Source organism: Asparagus officinalis, chromosome 10 (assembly GCF_001876935.1).
Source record: "Asparagus officinalis chromosome 10, Aspof.V1, whole genome shotgun sequence".
In the NCBI taxonomy this organism is placed as follows: Eukaryota; Viridiplantae; Streptophyta; class Magnoliopsida; order Asparagales; family Asparagaceae; genus Asparagus; species Asparagus officinalis.
This window is the reverse complement of record NC_033803.1, coordinates 69,675,304-69,691,510: the sequence shown is the minus strand read 5'-3', so window position 1 is coordinate 69,691,510 and position 16,207 is coordinate 69,675,304. Positions and strand designations below refer to the sequence as shown.

Here is a 16,207-nt window from a genome sequence, read left to right as displayed (position 1 = left end):
GAGGAAAAAAAAGTATATACTCTCTAGATAAACAGCTCAATAGAAGCAGACAAATGAGCTTTTCTGTTTTATAGAGTTTGTTGTAATTTATTTTGGTCTAGAAGAGTTGTGACGTGTTGCTAATTTATTTATTAATTTATTCTTGAGATGATGATAGTTCAATTTTGAACTCGAGACTTTGCTTAATATATACTCTTTTTGTTTTCACGTTAAGTTACATTTAGATGCTCTCTTATTTCTACCATTTTGGTATAGAAGCATCTGCGTCCCCTTTTCTTTATAAGGTGTAATGATAATCAAATCCCAATAATAATAGTTTGTTTCCCTTAACATGGGTAATATGAATGTTTAAATTTGTTTGAAATTAATTTATCTAACGGGTGCTCATGGGCACTCATTAAGGGATGAGAGAGAGAGAAGTACGGAGAAAATCTAGTGCGAATCAATGACGTTCACTTGCTAGTTATTTTTCTCTATATCTCTCATGTCTCACGTCTCCTAACGGACGCCTACTGGCACCTGTTGCGAATCAATGACGTTCACTTGCTAGTTATTTTTCTCTATCTCTCATGTCTCACGTCTCCTAACGGACGCCTACTGGCACCTGTTAGAAAAATCGTATAAGTAAATAATAAGGGAGGCAGAAAAGACTATATTCCTATTAAAAGAACATTTGCCCCTTTTCTTTTCTTTCTAGGGTGTAACGATAATCTAATCCCAATAATAAGAATTAGTTTTCTTAATTAATACGGGCAATTTGAATGGTTCTGTATGTTTGAAATTTGGATTTGGATGAGTTTCCACAGAAACTAGGCACTTTTGGATATTGATGGATCAAACAACCAAGACCTTTTAATTCAATTCCTAATAAAAATTAAAGTTTTTATCAAAGAAAATTTCGGTTATATTTTTGTTTCTCTTTAAAACAACTTTCGTTATATGATTTCAAATAGTATTTTATAAATACTTAATTTAAATGTTTAGTTAAATCCAATGTTTCTAAACTTTGACTATGCCTTTTATTATAATATATGACTAATACTTAGGGTCGGTCTCATATAGCTAGAACTTATAATAAGTTGCTTATAAAAGTAGTTTATAACAACAACTTATATAAGTTGTTTAGCAATTTGGTAATCAAACATTAAAAATTGATTAACAAGCAGCTAAATTGTTTGGTATAATAGTACTTACTGATCATTATTAAAAGATAAAAGGTATGTATGGTATATAAACTAGAAAAAAATAGAAACTGCTTTTAAAAGTATCCTTAGATTGCTTCTAAAAACACCTTTAGAAGCAGAAAAAGTTTTAATAAGCATGCAAAAAAAAAAATCCACCAAACACCACAATTGACTGCTTCTTGGAAAACCAAGTAGAAGCACCAAAAAAGTAACATCAAACTCGGTCTTAAGACCACTACTTACCGCTAATGGCGCTAAACCGTATTTGTATCCAAGGAAATATCTGTAACCGTATCTGTTAGGATACGAATATGGTTACTCAAATCTATAACAGATAGGATATGATTATGGATATGGTTTTGTAGTGAAATATCTAAAACCATATTCGAAATATCCGAATACATATTAGTCAAGTTATTACAATGATTTTAGTCTTTAGATTATCAATATGAGGTTAATTTTGACGACCAAGATATCTAATCTTAGATTTTCAAATATAATGAGCATATTAATGAACTCTTTTGTATGGAATTATATTTTTTTTCTACAGAATCTAGTTTTCTCATATCCGTTTTATATTCGCATGCCTATCCGCTTATATATCCGCGTGTATATCTGTATCCATATCCGATTATAGTGAATATGAATATGAATTTTCCTTACCAAGGTCTATCTGTATCCGTATCCATATCCGAAATAAGTAAGCAGATATAGATATGACAAGCATCATATCCGAGCCGTATCCAAACCAAATGCATACCCCACCTTCAAAAATCAACCATGGTTAGAGATATTACCCCTTAATTTTTGTAGCGTAAATATTACTCCTTGACTTTAAATTTTTTATATGTTTACCTAGTTATATTTATTTTTACATGATACAATGACTATTGAGGCTAAAAAAAAGGGATCTCCGTTGTGTAGTTTGTAATTAACTAAATTTTCCTTCAGAGAAAAATTTTCCAAATTGGGTTGCGGGGGGTGGTACTTTGCTTTTAAGTCACAAGTGGTAAAATTCGGGATTTTTTCTCACAAGAAAATTTTCATTATTTGTACAGGTAGGGGGTCCGGTGAGAGAAAAGTTAAAGCTCAGGGGCTTTGTGAGACATCCCAAAGTTCAGAGGGAATTATCAATTATGTGAGATAAACACAACTCAGAGGGGTCATGCGAAAAGCGCTCCGGAGGTGAGGGGTTTTATGTGAAATTGAACTCCAGCCCGCCTCCTCTCCTTCCTCTTAAAAAAAATTAAGAAGGAAAAAAAGAAAAAAACGGAAGAAAGTTCCCGCTCATTTCGAGCTCGATCCATGACGATCTCCAACCTCAAACAGCGATTAACCTTTTTACCGCGAATCATTTGTTCTTCACTTTCTCCATTTCTTTAATCGCCTCCCCTTCCTCCTCTATAAAAACCCCTCCGCCATGCTCAGTCCCCCTCGTTCCCCTCCAAACCCTAACCCTAGACTCCTCCCCCAACGATGTCCGCCTCCGACCTCGTCGGTTCCACCAGCAGCCGCCGGACGGCCTCCAGCTTCCGCGACGCCACCGACGTATTCCGTCGGCCCTCCGTCGACCGAGCCGAGGACGAGGAGGACCTCAAGTGGGCGGCGCTCGAGAAGCTACCGACCTACGATCGGATGCGAAAGGGGATTCTGAGGAAGGAGGCCGAGAATGGGAAGATTGTGAGCGATGAGGTTGATATCGAAAAGCTCGGGGTTAGCGAGAGGAAGGTTCTCGTTGAGCACATTTTGAGAGTGGTTGAGGAGGATAACGAGCGGTTTCTTCGTCGGCTCAAGAGTCGGATAGATCAGTTCGGTGCATTTTAGGTTCTTTTTCGTGGGTTAATTGCACTTTAATACTCAAGATTGCATCTTCTCAAGTTTTAATTCCTCGAGGTTACATTAACTGTTAGATTTGCCTGCGAAATTCGTTCTTGTTAGTTATTTCTTTCGATCTAGGGTGTTCCTTTCAATTCTTGTCGTGAATATCGTTAAACATGGGTTCTGTTTGCTGTGAATGTCAAATTTCAGCGTTTTAATTGAAATGAAGAATGAAGACTGGGATTCTAAGCGGTTTTTTTTTCTTTTCATTTTAGCGATGTAAAGTACTAATATTATCACGAGATAATCGCGTAATGCCTTCTAAAATTTGTGAGACTTTGGGGGTATTATTTGGGCAATTTTAGACTTCAGGATAACGAAGTTTAAGAACTTTGGGTATTAAAGTGCAGTTAACCTTTTTTTGAATGTCAAAAGTTTGAATCTTTTTTGAATTAGGTTTGATTTTGCTGCCTTTGTTTGGAATTAGGGTTGGGCTTGAGCTTCCAAAGATTGAGGTGAGGTTTGAGGATTTGTCGGTGGAGGCTGATACACACGTTGGTAACAGGGCTCTGCCTACGTTGTTGAATGCCACAATGAACACCATCGAGGTATTTTGCTTGAAATCCACTTGAACTCTGAGAAAAAAATGGATTACTGATGGACATATTACCTTTATACATAGGGAGCCTTTGCTTTTGTTGGTCTTTCCCCATCCAAGAAAAAGGCTAACAGGATACTTAAAGGTGTTAGTGGAATCCTGAAGCCATCAAGGTATGTTTATGATGTTACTCTACTTGTAGGTAATGTTTGGCAGTTTATGTTTTTAGGTGAACTGGTAGAGTTGTCACGATAAATAGTGACTGAGGATATGCTTGACTATCGGAAGATACGGGATATTATTTAATTTTATATAAAGTAACTTCTGTATTGTTAGCTTGCTAAAATGCATATTAGCTCTGCCATGGGATGAAGAAACTTGACATGCCCTTAGCTTTTTTCCCGTTCTATTTGCACCATGTACTGTGTTTATGTGCTAGTTAGCATTAAAACATGGTTTAACAACTTGTTACTGTTAGTTAGAAATAAAACACGATGCAATTTAAATGTCAATAAATTCTTCTTGATGATTTTGGGAAATTTAATTATTGTATCAGAATGCTGAGTCATTTACAAGGTGGATATCCATGGCTTTTGGTTGCCGAAACAGGCTTCTATATCAGTCAATCACCATTTGACACTATTATGTTCTCTCTTTGTATCTTGCACAATTATAATAAATGTTTTTGCTTTTAGCACAAAAAGAAAGATGTTGCTATATCTGAAGTACTAACAAAATTATAAAGAATATTTCAAATCTCAATTTTTGTCTGCACTATTTCACATTGCTGTTCCATATATTAGTCCCTAAAGCATAAGCTATCCGGTAGTCCACTTCCTTCCTCACCTCCTTGTGGGTATAAGGTAGGGCGAGGATGAAGGACGTGAATACAGGGGAAACTTGGTGTATGCCTGTATGGGTATGATGCTAGGTACCCATTTTATCCCAAAGATTGTGACTTTCAAATAGCAGGCAGTAACAGGGTTCAATTCAATTTACATGTCTGGTGATGAAACTTTGACAATTGTTATATTGCTCAGAATTTAATTTCATGGCACATTTGTCACGATGATGCATGTTGTATGAATTCTGTGCTGAAACAAATTTTCAGGATGACACTGCTACTTGGACCTCCAGCATCAGGGAAAACAACCCTGCTGCTATCTCTTGCAGGGAAGCTTGATAAAAATCTAAGGGTCTGTCTATATATGCTTTTCTTCCTGTATGTACTACCCATGTGTAATTTTGGCTTTCATTATTGATTTTATCACATTTTTATTAGGTGTCTGGCAAAGTCAAATATTGCGGTCACGAAATATCTGAGTTTGTTCCCCAGAGAACTTGTGCATATATTAGTCAGCATGATCTTCACAATCCTGAAATGACAGTCAGAGAAACTCTCGACTTTTCAAGCCGGTGCTTGGGTGTAGGAACGAGGTATCAAATGATGTCGGAGTTGTCAAGGCGAGAAAAAGATTCCGGCATAAAACCAGATCCAGAGGTTGATGCTTTCATGAAAGCAACTGCACTGGAAGGACAAAAAACTAGCCTTGCAACGGATTATATTCTCAAGGTTTGATCTTCAATTTTTAATGTTTAAGTTACATGTTGCTCAGTTGTCATTCAGTATGCTGTTTTGGCTTTCCTAATTTGCTGAAGTATGGGAAACCAGGTACTTGGTTTGGATATTTGCGCAGATATTATTGTTGGTGAGGAGATGAGAAGAGGTATTTCTGGGGGACAAAAGAAGCGTGTAACCACAGGTACAGTTTTGCCCACCTTCTAATGGAACATTATGGTTGTGCATTTTTATTTCTTTTTCTGGACTTTCAGTATGTAACTTCTCCTTAAACGTCTGCAACACATTTCCAAGTTCCCTAGAATTCATGATTTTTCTGTTAAAGTAGTCCATCGGATGTTTACTTTTGAACATACTTCTTATAATACTATATAATAAACTTGGTAGGCTCACAGGAACATCTTCCATCTCAACGAAAATTGCTATTGATCTTTTTTTCCTGTCAGAAGGTTTATGATTCATGTTTACAGCAAAGGGTTGTACTCTATTAACTGACTCATAATCACTCACCACAATCATGGAATAATGTGAAGGAACCCTTCAATTGTAAACATCATAATGGACAGATTGATACATTGTTCTTTCCTGCAGTCACTGAGCATTTTCTTTTCTATTAGTTGTATCCAAGTCTTGCATATCTTTTTTTGCATGTACATGATAATTACAATGGATGACATATTGACAGAACTTTCCTTGTTGTCTTTCTTGACTCATGGATGAAAAAGATTACCGCAAGGTAAATCTTACAATCTAAATTAAATTTCTACAAATCCATGGAATATTAGATGTAATCAGGTAAGTATGGTTGACTTTAAGAGGTCAAGTAAGTTAAGCATCTCATTCTGTACTCTATTTTTATTTTCATCTCATACTTCTTTCGCTGATTCTCAGAGGTAAACGAGTGGTTAACTGGATAGCATCTGAAGGTATTGGGACTGTAGCTGCATTTAACCGAAGCACGATTTCTGGTTCTTTATGCATGTCAGGCTTAGAGAGACTGTCCATTAACAGCTGAATGGGGAAAACAGATTCATGCGCTTGCTTTAGCTTCTCATCTTTTCAATCATGTATAACCTTTTTGGCTATGGAGTTTTAGGTTAATTTCATGTCAAACTGTGATACATCTCCAACCTTTTCTCCGTGGCCTGCTTTTCCCTTTGCTGATTCAGTATTTATTAAGGACTCTTCTCACTTATGGTATTAATCTGTGCATGAATATCTATTATCACTTGTTGATTCTTTCTATAATTATTAAATTTTTCCAATTTTTGGAAACTAAATATTTCGTGTGTCTACCATTTTCAATATTTTCAAGTTTTTCTGCTTTTAAATTTTATAGTTGAACTTAAGAGCTTTAAACTCTCAGGTGAAATGTTGGCTGGACCTGCGAGGGCATTATTCATGGATGAAATATCAACAGGACTTGATTGCTCCACTACTTTGCAGATTGTTAAATTCCTTAGGCAGATGGTTCATGTCATGGATGGAACAGTAATCATCTCTCTCCTTCAGCCAGCACCAGAGACTTATGAACTTTTTGATGATATTATTCTGTTAGCTGAGGGACAAATTGTCTATGAAGGCCCTCGTGAAAATGTCCTCGAGTACTTTGAACTCTTGGGGTTTAGATGTCCTGAAAGAAAAGGAGTTGCAGACTTCCTTCAAGAGGTGACATCAAAAAAGGATCAAGAACAATACTGGTTTAGAGAAGATGAACCTTATCATTATATCTCCGTTCCTGAATTTGCACAATTCTTTAGATCATTTCATATAGGACAAAAACTCTTTGAAGATCTTAAATATCCTTATGATAAATCCAATGTCCATCCTGCTGCGTTGGCAACAGAGAAGTATGGAATATCTCTCTGGGAGCTATTCAAGGCTTGTTTATCAAGGGAGTGGTTGCTGATGAAACGCAATTCTTTTGTGTACATTTTCAAGACAACCCAGATAACAATCATGTCACTGATATGCATGACTATGTTTCTGAGAACTCAAATGCACCAAAAGACAATAGCTGATGGAGGAAAGTATTTCGGCGCATTATTCTATAGTTTGGTTAATGTGATGTTTAATGGGATGGCAGAGACGGCAATGACCATATATCGACTTCCTGTATTCTATAAACAAAGAGATTTCTTGTTTTATCCTCCATGGGCTTTCGGATTATCATATTGCATTCTTAAGATTCCCCTATCACTACTCGAATCAGGGATTTGGGTTATTCTTACATATTACACAGTTGGTTTTGCTCCTGCTGCTAGCCGGTAACAACCTCAGTAATCACCACTGTAGCCTACTTGTTTATGTATAACTATATTGCTTCATTTACGCTGTCAGTTCCTCACATTCTTAAGTGTTCCTTTATAGTTGTAATTACTATAATTGAAGTGACAAGTTAGTATGCTGACACGTCCCTTATTTTCTCAGATTCTTTAAACAGTTATTGGCATTCTTCTTTTCGCATCAGATGGCTTTTGCTGTTTTTCGACTAATAGCTGCAGCTGGAAGAACAATGGTTTTATCTAGTACATTTGGAAATTTTGCAATGCTTATCATTTACGTGCTTGGAGGATTTGTCATCTCTAAAGGTTATCAGCTCTGCGGATAGCAAAATCTCTATTTTTATGCACTCATTTTCTGATCATTCCTAGGTTTAAAAAGGGGGTTATCCAAGAGAAACATATATTGTATTGATTTTATCATTTCATGCATAGTCAAATATTATATTCCTACTTGCATATGTCGTTATACTGTATTCCGACTATAACTCCGATCTATGTCTCTGTATATATTTGCTCAGCTAATGATATGAAAACGAACATGACTTGATTTTATCGGATTCATGCTCAGCAGTAATATTTCCAATATAAACTTGAGAATGATCTAATAATCATCAGCTGCTAAAATTTTGAAGTTAAATCTATTTGATGATTGTCTGTCGCTTAGGTAATTGTTTTACTTGGCTTACTAATCATACTTCATTTCATCCTTGTCTTTTTTTGTGTTAACAGATAATGTACAACCATGGTGGAAATGGGGATACTGGGCTTCTCCTATGATGTATGGGCAGAATGCTATAGCAATCAATGAATTCCTTGACCCGAGATGGAACACCGTAAATAATCCTAACATTTGTAGTTTAAATCATAGACATAAATAGTGCAGATATTTAAGTTCTTGTCATATTCTGCTGAAGTTGATTTGATTTTTGGTTTGTTTCTGCTACAGCCAAATAATGACAGTAGTATCGATGCACCGACCATAGGAAAGGCAATTCTCAAATCCAGAGGCATGTTTGTTCAGGGCTATTGGTATTGGCTTTCAATTGGAGTCCTCATTGGCTTTTCTCTTCTGTTTAATGCTCTCTTTATTCTGGCACTGACATATTTAAATCGTAAGTGGTTATCTTTTATTATTTTGTCTTCCCTCTACTTTGGATACTACTATGCTGATTATATTTCTTTGCTGTAGCTATTGGAAGTTCTCACTCTGTCCCGATTAATGAAGATATAGAAAACAAAAATAAAAGTAATGCAGCACCAAGCACAGAACATCTATCCAGATCCAGAAAAAAGAGCGCTGCAAGTATTGCAGGTTTTCAAATTAGTAACTTTTGACTCATCATATCTCAACTTTATTATTATTGTTCTGCTATAGATCTGAGCATCATGGTTAACTATTGCTTATCCGTGAGCCTTTACTCAGTGAATGGAAAATTATCTATATGACTGCTCTACGTTTGTGTTTCTCCTATCAGTTGTAGCATATAGAAAATATAGTATTTCAGATACATTTTATCTGATATGCCTTTCTAACTTGTCAAGCATGTGAGCTGTGCAATTATTCGGTAGTTTCATGAGGTGTTGTTATTATTTTTACGTGTTTTGTGCAATTTCTATGCTGGTGTAAGATTTTAGATTACTTTATTACTTTGAGCATTTTCATTATATACGAAATTTATGCAAGATATATATTTTTTCCCTGCAGATAGTGATGTGGCAGCTAATTTAGAGACAAGCAATTTTGAGATCATTAACAATGAAAACCATCCATCAAGAAGAGGAATGGTTTTGCCTTTTCAGCCTCTCTCTCTTGCATTCAATCATGTGAACTACTCTGTAGACATGCCTGCAGTAAGTCTTTTTATTTTGGACTATGCTTTCAAGGATATCCTTTTCCTTGTATATGCATTTATCGTGAGCATAGTATGAATAATTTTCTTAAGCTCTGAATGAATTAACAAAGTCCGTATGCAATGTTTTGACCCTAAGTCAAGGCTTCAACTGATTTTCAGTTATGTTACCATTTTTATTTATCCTTATAGAATTGTAATCCTTAAAAAAAACTATGTTTGATATATTTTTCTTTCTTTATTCAGGAAATGAAGAGCCAAGGAATCAAGGAAAATCGTCTCCAACTTCTGTGTGATGTGAGTGGTGCTTTCAGACCAGGTCTCCTAACAGCTTTAGTTGGTGTCAGTGGAGCAGGAAAGACTACGTTGATGGATGTCTTGGCAGGAAGGAAAACAGGAGGATATATTGAAGGAACTATTAGCATTTCTGGTTATCCAAAAGATCAAACAACATTTGCTCGGGTTTGTGGATATTGCGAGCAGAATGATATTCACTCACCAAATATCACTGTGTATGAATCACTTGCCTACTCAGCCTGGCTGCGCCTTGCCCCAGAAATAGACCGGGAAACAAAACAGGCATGTTACTTCTTGAATTTTTGCATTTGTTTATAATTATAAGTACAGTAATGCTTGATAAATAAGTCATAGTATAGTTAATTAAGCTTTACAATAAGTTTCTCTCTCATTACGAAGGAAAGTAACTTTGGGCAAGTTGAACGGCAATGCTCAGGAGGATTTGTGCCATATAACTCAATACTCCTGATCGAGATAGAGGTGTTAATTGTATACATATTTTATGGCTACAAATCATGGTTCCACTTTTTTGGTTTGACACATTAGCTGGTCCAGTAGTTACTTTGAAGTTGGAGGCTGTGGAGTGTGGTGCATATCCAACTAGATTAGTGGCATGTGTGGTGAAATGAGTAGCATTATACATGTGGGTAATGGATAAATAATTTTTCTTGATATTGTTGTGCCTTTTTCCCTATGTTTAATAGTTTGTATTGGAATGGGTATGAGTTTAAAAGTTTTCTTTGGATACAATGCCGTGAGACTTGGAGTCGTTGAGAAGTAATGCATGATTGGGGCATAAAAATGGAACTACCTTGGTTTTTTTATTGTAACTAAGAGAACTTGGAAAGAACGAAAAGCAAATAGACAACATAGGATTTTCTGCCACTTCCATTTCTTTCTCTCACCTCGTATCTCACAATTCATGAGCTAACGGATATGAATGAATGATTCCCAATTCGTATACCCCTAGCAGGGTTAGAGGTGTAATATGTCAGCCTACTGCAAGCCTTCCACCTATAAATTATCACACTCATTTATTTCTATCATCTAATTGTGATAAGAGGTGACATTTAATATTCAAACATGCTACAATTGTCTAGAACTACTCTTGACAAATACAATATCACTATTTAAATGGTCTAGGATATGCTTGGTTGCAAGGTGACTTCTTTTACAAGGCAAGATTCTTTCAATCTGGAAACTATGACAAGGGTACTTTTCTCTCTATGCTTGTTATTGGTGCTATCCTTGGTTGAGGGATGCCACTGTGTTGGGATCTGTTATATCTTTATTCCAAGGTCCAGCAACCTGCTGAGGTGGAGCAATCTAGAAATCCTTTATAATAGGTGAATGGTACAACGTAAGTCATAATAGTCAACCAACTAAATGTTTCTTCCATTCAACACATTAGATGTTTTTACTTTCTATATGGTGATTATTCTAATGGTACCTCTATAAGCTGAGATATTGATTCATAACTATAGTTACATAAGTGTTGCCTGAGTATCTCTATGCATTATGAACACAATCTCATTCTGTGAATAAGGGCATCTGGTTCGAGTTTGATTCTGTAAGATAATGTTTATGTTGCTAAATTTTCAGATACTTATATTGTTAGATTCTGCTAATCTTAAATCATTTAACTGTCACACTCTAGATGTTTGTGGAGGAAGTCATGGAGTTGGTGGAGCTTGATCTGCTGAGAGATGCTCTGGTAGGCCTTCCAGGTGTAGATGGTTTGACAACTGAACAGAGAAAGAGGCTTACAATTGCTGTGGAGTTGGTTGCAAATCCATCCATCATCTTCATGGATGAGCCGACTTCTGGCCTTGATGCTAGAGCTGCAGCAATTGTTATGCGTACAGTGAGGAACACAGTAAATACAGGAAGGACTGTTGTGTGTACTATTCATCAACCAAGTATTGATATTTTTGAATCTTTTGACGAGGTTGGTGTTTTCATTTAGATTAAATTATTTAAGATGCTTCCTTAACAATGTAGTATGTTGGACAAGGGGCTCAGATAAGATAACCACATTTTCTTTACAGCTACTATTAATGAAAAGAGGGGGACAAGTGATATATGCTGGAGCTCTAGGCTACCATTCTCAGAACCTTATAGAATATTTTGAGGTGAGTTTGCTTCCAAAGTGAGTACCTGATTAGTGATAGATTCTAACATGCAAGCAATTTCTGAGTAGCTATGGTAACAGTGTAATTATATGATTTCACGTTCCACTCTTGAACATTACATCTAGCCAGCATTTTGTTTGACTTGATTTAGAGCTCATTTGTTGTTAGGTGTTTGGTTTTTACTTAAATATATCTTCAGGAGCATGCATGCATGTTTGATTATATATGATTAACATTGTTACATTGTCACTCATTGGATAGGATAAAACTTTTTTAGTACTTTTTTGGGGTTAAAAAGCAGGTTTTTTTTATTTAACTGAAAGGGCTGTTATGACCTAATGCTATAATCCTCGGTCCTTAGGAGTAAGGGAACGGGGGTTATTGTTTTCTTGATATTATTTAAATATGTTGATTATAGGATGACTTGGGAGTTTGATAGCAAATTTACACATATTATTGTGGTAGGTTGGCACCTGTTTTGTCTAAAAGATCATTTGCATTCATTTGACTCAAGTGGAGTTCACCTGTTCAAATTCCACGGACGCAACTTTAGGAGATTCACAAAAGAGAAAGGGAAAAGGAGGAAAATGAAGAAATAGAAAAATATAGTAGAGCTCCTAAGTGGATTTCACAAAAGACTGAAACAATGTTGTTAGCACTTCCAAACCTAAATTACAAATCTTGACCTCTATCATGGTCAGAGTTCCTCCAACCTAGAAAGAACTCTTAAATCTGAATTCTTTACAAATTTTTATACAAATATTCATGCGATGACATAATTTAACAGATCTTCAATATGAAACCAATTTTTTGATCCAAAAGTAGTAGTAAACCTGAAAAAGTGTTCTGATGAACTTTTTTCTTCTCTAAAACTAGATTGTTTGGCTGTCACCCTTATGAACTTAAAACACTTCAGACCACTTAGCAAGAGAACAAATGAACCTATGGTGAAAGAAAAAGAAAAGAGTGTGGTTAACAATTGGGTTAAGTTTTAGCACCCCACCCCCCACCCTACCCCCCAAAAAAAGGGGTTGTCTCAGAAAAACCCCCTTAACTCAACTTTGAAAATTCTAGTTAGCCCCCTCAACTATAGGGTGTCTCATAAAACCTCCTGGTCTTTTACAATTTTCTCCACAAAAAAAAACTGACATCATCTCCCAAAAATGTAAAATGACCGATATACCTCTTTGATAAAGAAACACATTTCAGTTAAAAAACTCCCAATCTGTAGAAAAAGACTCTGATCAATTTATCGTGCTTTTTCCCCTCTCTATCTTCTCTCTTTCTCTTATTTTCTACTCTGATCAATTTATCGTGCTTTTTCCCCTCTCTATCTTCTCTCTTTCTCTTACCTTGCAAAAACCATTATAATTTTTCATGGTTGAGGGGTATTTTAGTCTTTCCCAGTTACCTACTTGCAACGTGACACATTAGACTCAATGGTGTTAGTTTCTAGGCTCAAGTGAGAAAACTTCAAGGGGGTTAAATCAAAAGTTTAAAGTTGAGGGTGGTTATCTACGACAGCTCCAAACTTGAGGGGCTTTACTGAAATTAAAATAGATGAAGCGGATTTTTTGAGACAAACCCCATAGTTAAGGGAGGTTTTCTAAAATTAACAGTTAACAATTCATCCAGTTGACTTGGATCAAGCCAGTATTCTCCCCCCTTGATCTAGTGTCCACTAACTTTCACCGTCATCTGGTAGCACTATGTTAAATTTACTTCTATGGCGGGGTCAATCTAGAATTCCTATGCCCATAACTTCTATAGTTTATAAATGAAAGTAGTCTACAATAATCAAGTATTATGATTCATACTATATGATTATCTGTATTCTGTAATGCATCTTATGAATTACCTTCCGATGGATGATCTGATTTAGTGGGCAGAAAAAGGTTTGGCGAGTTATTGATTTCATGAGGCAAATTCATAACCTATGTTCTATATAGTGCAAGATGTGAATCAACACTTACTGATATTGTCGTTCTTGATTGGCATATAACCCCCAGGAAATAAATTTTCAAAGAATTTACAGTGAAACATTGCATGCCAACTAGGACGTGAGCTGATGCGCGTTCAATCTTTACTAGAAATCTCAGTCATAGCTTAATTCTATAATTGCTTTTTTGATGAAAACTCCTTACAATCGTGTAAATATGCTTTGAATTTATTCTATTATCCAATAGAATTTTTGAGAAATTATTTTGATGGAATCTCTGTGCAAAAGTATCTATTCTTTCCTCCCCCCTAAATTTAAAAATAATATCCTTTCAAATTTTATGTTCATAATAATCTTTAACTTATGCCATTTTTCTTAACTAAGAAAACATTGACCTACTTTTAGCAAATTAGTATTCATATGTTTCTTCTCTTCAGTTAGTTTTTTTATATTAAGCATCTAATTTTCCTATTCGTATGTAGCTATAGTGACATGAAACATTGAATCCAACACCAATTTTCCATTTGCATGAAGTGGGTTTGATGATTTTACTTACATTTTAATATCTCCCTCCCTCTCCATTCCCTCCATGTATTTGTGCACACATGCATTCTGGATTAAGATGAGCATGTGTATATGTTTATTTTTTTTTTCAAGGTTCGCATATAATTGTGTTAGGCTTGACATTGCATAATTTCCAATAGTATACTGAATTTTCTTAAAGAAATTCAAAATAGTATGCTGAACTCTTCATCTTCTACTCTATTTTTTTCTGAAACTATGACATCAGATTCGTGATCATTGCAACTCTTTTTGAACCTTTTCCTAGCAAACTATTCACACTAGCAAACTATTCACACAATTATTAGGAAAAAGCAGACCAACAACCTAATGTTTAATACAATATGGAAAAGACTCTTCTGGAAAGCCTAATATATACCATCTTTGTTTATCTTTTGCTGTTTCCTAGGAAATTCCAGGTATCCCAAAAATTAATGAAGGTCATAACCCTGCTACGTGGATGCTGGATATAAGTTCCCCTTCAGTGGAGGCTCGCCTTAATCTGGATTTTGCTGAACTTTATTGCAACTCCTCTCTATATCAGTAAGCAGTTATACTAGATTATGTTTGAACATATTCGTAAGCAATCTTTCATGGTTATGAAATTATCCTTGTGTCATCCAGGAAAAACCAAGACGTTATTAAAGAGTTGAGCATACCTGCACATGGTTCTAACGATCTTTCATTCCCTACCAAATATGCCCAAAGTTTTACTACTCAATGCGTGGCTTGTTTCTGGAAACAACATTGGTCTTATTGGAGAAACCCACAATATAATGCTGTCAGATTCTTTCTTACACTTGTATATGGCTTTCTTTTTGGTAGCATCTTCTGGAATGTGGGTAGAAAGACGTAAGTCTTTAGTTTTCTCTTTCTCTGACTCTTTTGATTCACATGTTCAATTGGCGAAATAAGGAGCAAAAGCACATGCTTTTCAATTGTTTTCCCCAAAGATCATGATAAGCACGTGCTTTTACTTCTATTGCATAGATAAAATAAAAGAATAAAGATTACTGTGAATAACAATAAAGATTACTGTGAATAACAATAAAGATTACTGTGAATAACTCAGTCGCAGCAAATTATTTTTGTCATCATCATTTATGTCATTCATAGCAAAATAGAGATTGCTACTCAAAAGTCAAGAATGGAGATTGCTTCCGGGCAAGACTGTACCAAATTTAGAACTAATGTCAACTTTTTTATGCCAAATTCATGGGCTTGCAAACAGGCAGGGAGATTTTGTACTTCATGCAACCAAAAGAGACAAAGTTGGAAAAATCTTGTTGCCCAAGAAAGAGTCTAGAAGGAACCAGGAGATTTAGTCTATTATATGCAATATAATCCCATGAACCAAAGTGGATACATTTTATAATTTATTGACATGTAAATATGCTTTGTTTAAGTATTATGATTTATTTTCACGTGTTGTAAATAGATTGGAATATGGTATTCTCGTTCGAAACTAAAATGATATGAATAGCTTAACCTTTATCTAATCTACATGCCGTTCATTTTCAGACATGGTTAAGGATGCATGGTAGACGAAATTTGCACATTATTCAGTTTTCTTCCGGTATCCTTGAGTCCATCTTCCCTTCAAGTCTTTCGATGCCTTAAAATGGTTGCTTTGGCATAAACCTACAGTCAGATCCAAAAAGTTGTAATTTTCTGTTTGAGGCATATCATCATGAAAATCAAGCAAATAGATTTAATTCTAGCATGGTCTTTTATGCAACTATATTTATTTTGTAAATTCTTTCTTTTCTTTTATCATGACTAAGGTTGTTTATCTCTAATGTTGCATTTCTGTTGTCTAACAGAAGCAGACAGCAGGACTTATTGGATCTAATAGGAGGCATATATGCCTCTGTTTTCTTCCTTGGAGCATCCTGTACTATGTCAGTGCAGCCCATTGTGGCCATTGAGAGGACCGTCTTCTATCGGGAAAGAGCAGCAGGGAT

At 35.6% G+C, this 16,207-nt stretch overlaps 1 protein-coding gene across 3 annotated transcripts in view; it reads left to right on the top strand.

Moving 5' to 3' along the window:
• LOC109826122 (pleiotropic drug resistance protein 2-like) overlaps nucleotides 2,433–16,207 on the top strand; it is a 27,811-nt gene continuing 14,036 nt past the window's right edge. Inside the window, exons 1-18 of one of the 3 annotated variants that reach the window (XM_020393096.1) lie at nucleotides 2,433–2,992; nucleotides 3,490–3,610; nucleotides 3,685–3,773; nucleotides 4,712–4,796; nucleotides 4,883–5,173; nucleotides 5,273–5,363; nucleotides 6,546–7,446; nucleotides 7,610–7,770; nucleotides 8,194–8,297; nucleotides 8,411–8,576; nucleotides 8,654–8,776; nucleotides 9,170–9,315; nucleotides 9,561–9,893; nucleotides 11,269–11,559; nucleotides 11,660–11,743; nucleotides 14,653–14,786; nucleotides 14,868–15,095; nucleotides 16,067–16,207. The exon at nucleotides 16,067–16,207 is cut by the window's right edge and continues 37 nt beyond it. In XM_020393096.1, coding sequence (XP_020248685.1) covers nucleotides 2,661–2,992; nucleotides 3,490–3,610; nucleotides 3,685–3,773; nucleotides 4,712–4,796; nucleotides 4,883–5,173; nucleotides 5,273–5,363; nucleotides 6,546–7,446; nucleotides 7,610–7,770; nucleotides 8,194–8,297; nucleotides 8,411–8,576; nucleotides 8,654–8,776; nucleotides 9,170–9,315; nucleotides 9,561–9,893; nucleotides 11,269–11,559; nucleotides 11,660–11,743; nucleotides 14,653–14,786; nucleotides 14,868–15,095; nucleotides 16,067–16,207 — 3,821 coding nt within the window. In that variant the 5' untranslated portion in view covers nucleotides 2,433–2,660. Of the gene's footprint in view, nucleotides 2,993–3,489; nucleotides 3,611–3,684; nucleotides 3,774–4,711; nucleotides 4,797–4,882; nucleotides 5,174–5,272; nucleotides 5,364–6,545; nucleotides 7,447–7,609; nucleotides 7,771–8,193; nucleotides 8,298–8,410; nucleotides 8,577–8,653; nucleotides 8,777–9,169; nucleotides 9,316–9,560; nucleotides 9,894–11,268; nucleotides 11,560–11,659; nucleotides 11,744–14,652; nucleotides 14,788–14,867; nucleotides 15,096–16,066 lie in introns of those variants that run through there. The other 2 variants (XM_020393094.1, XM_020393095.1) reach the window with 2 other exon arrangements.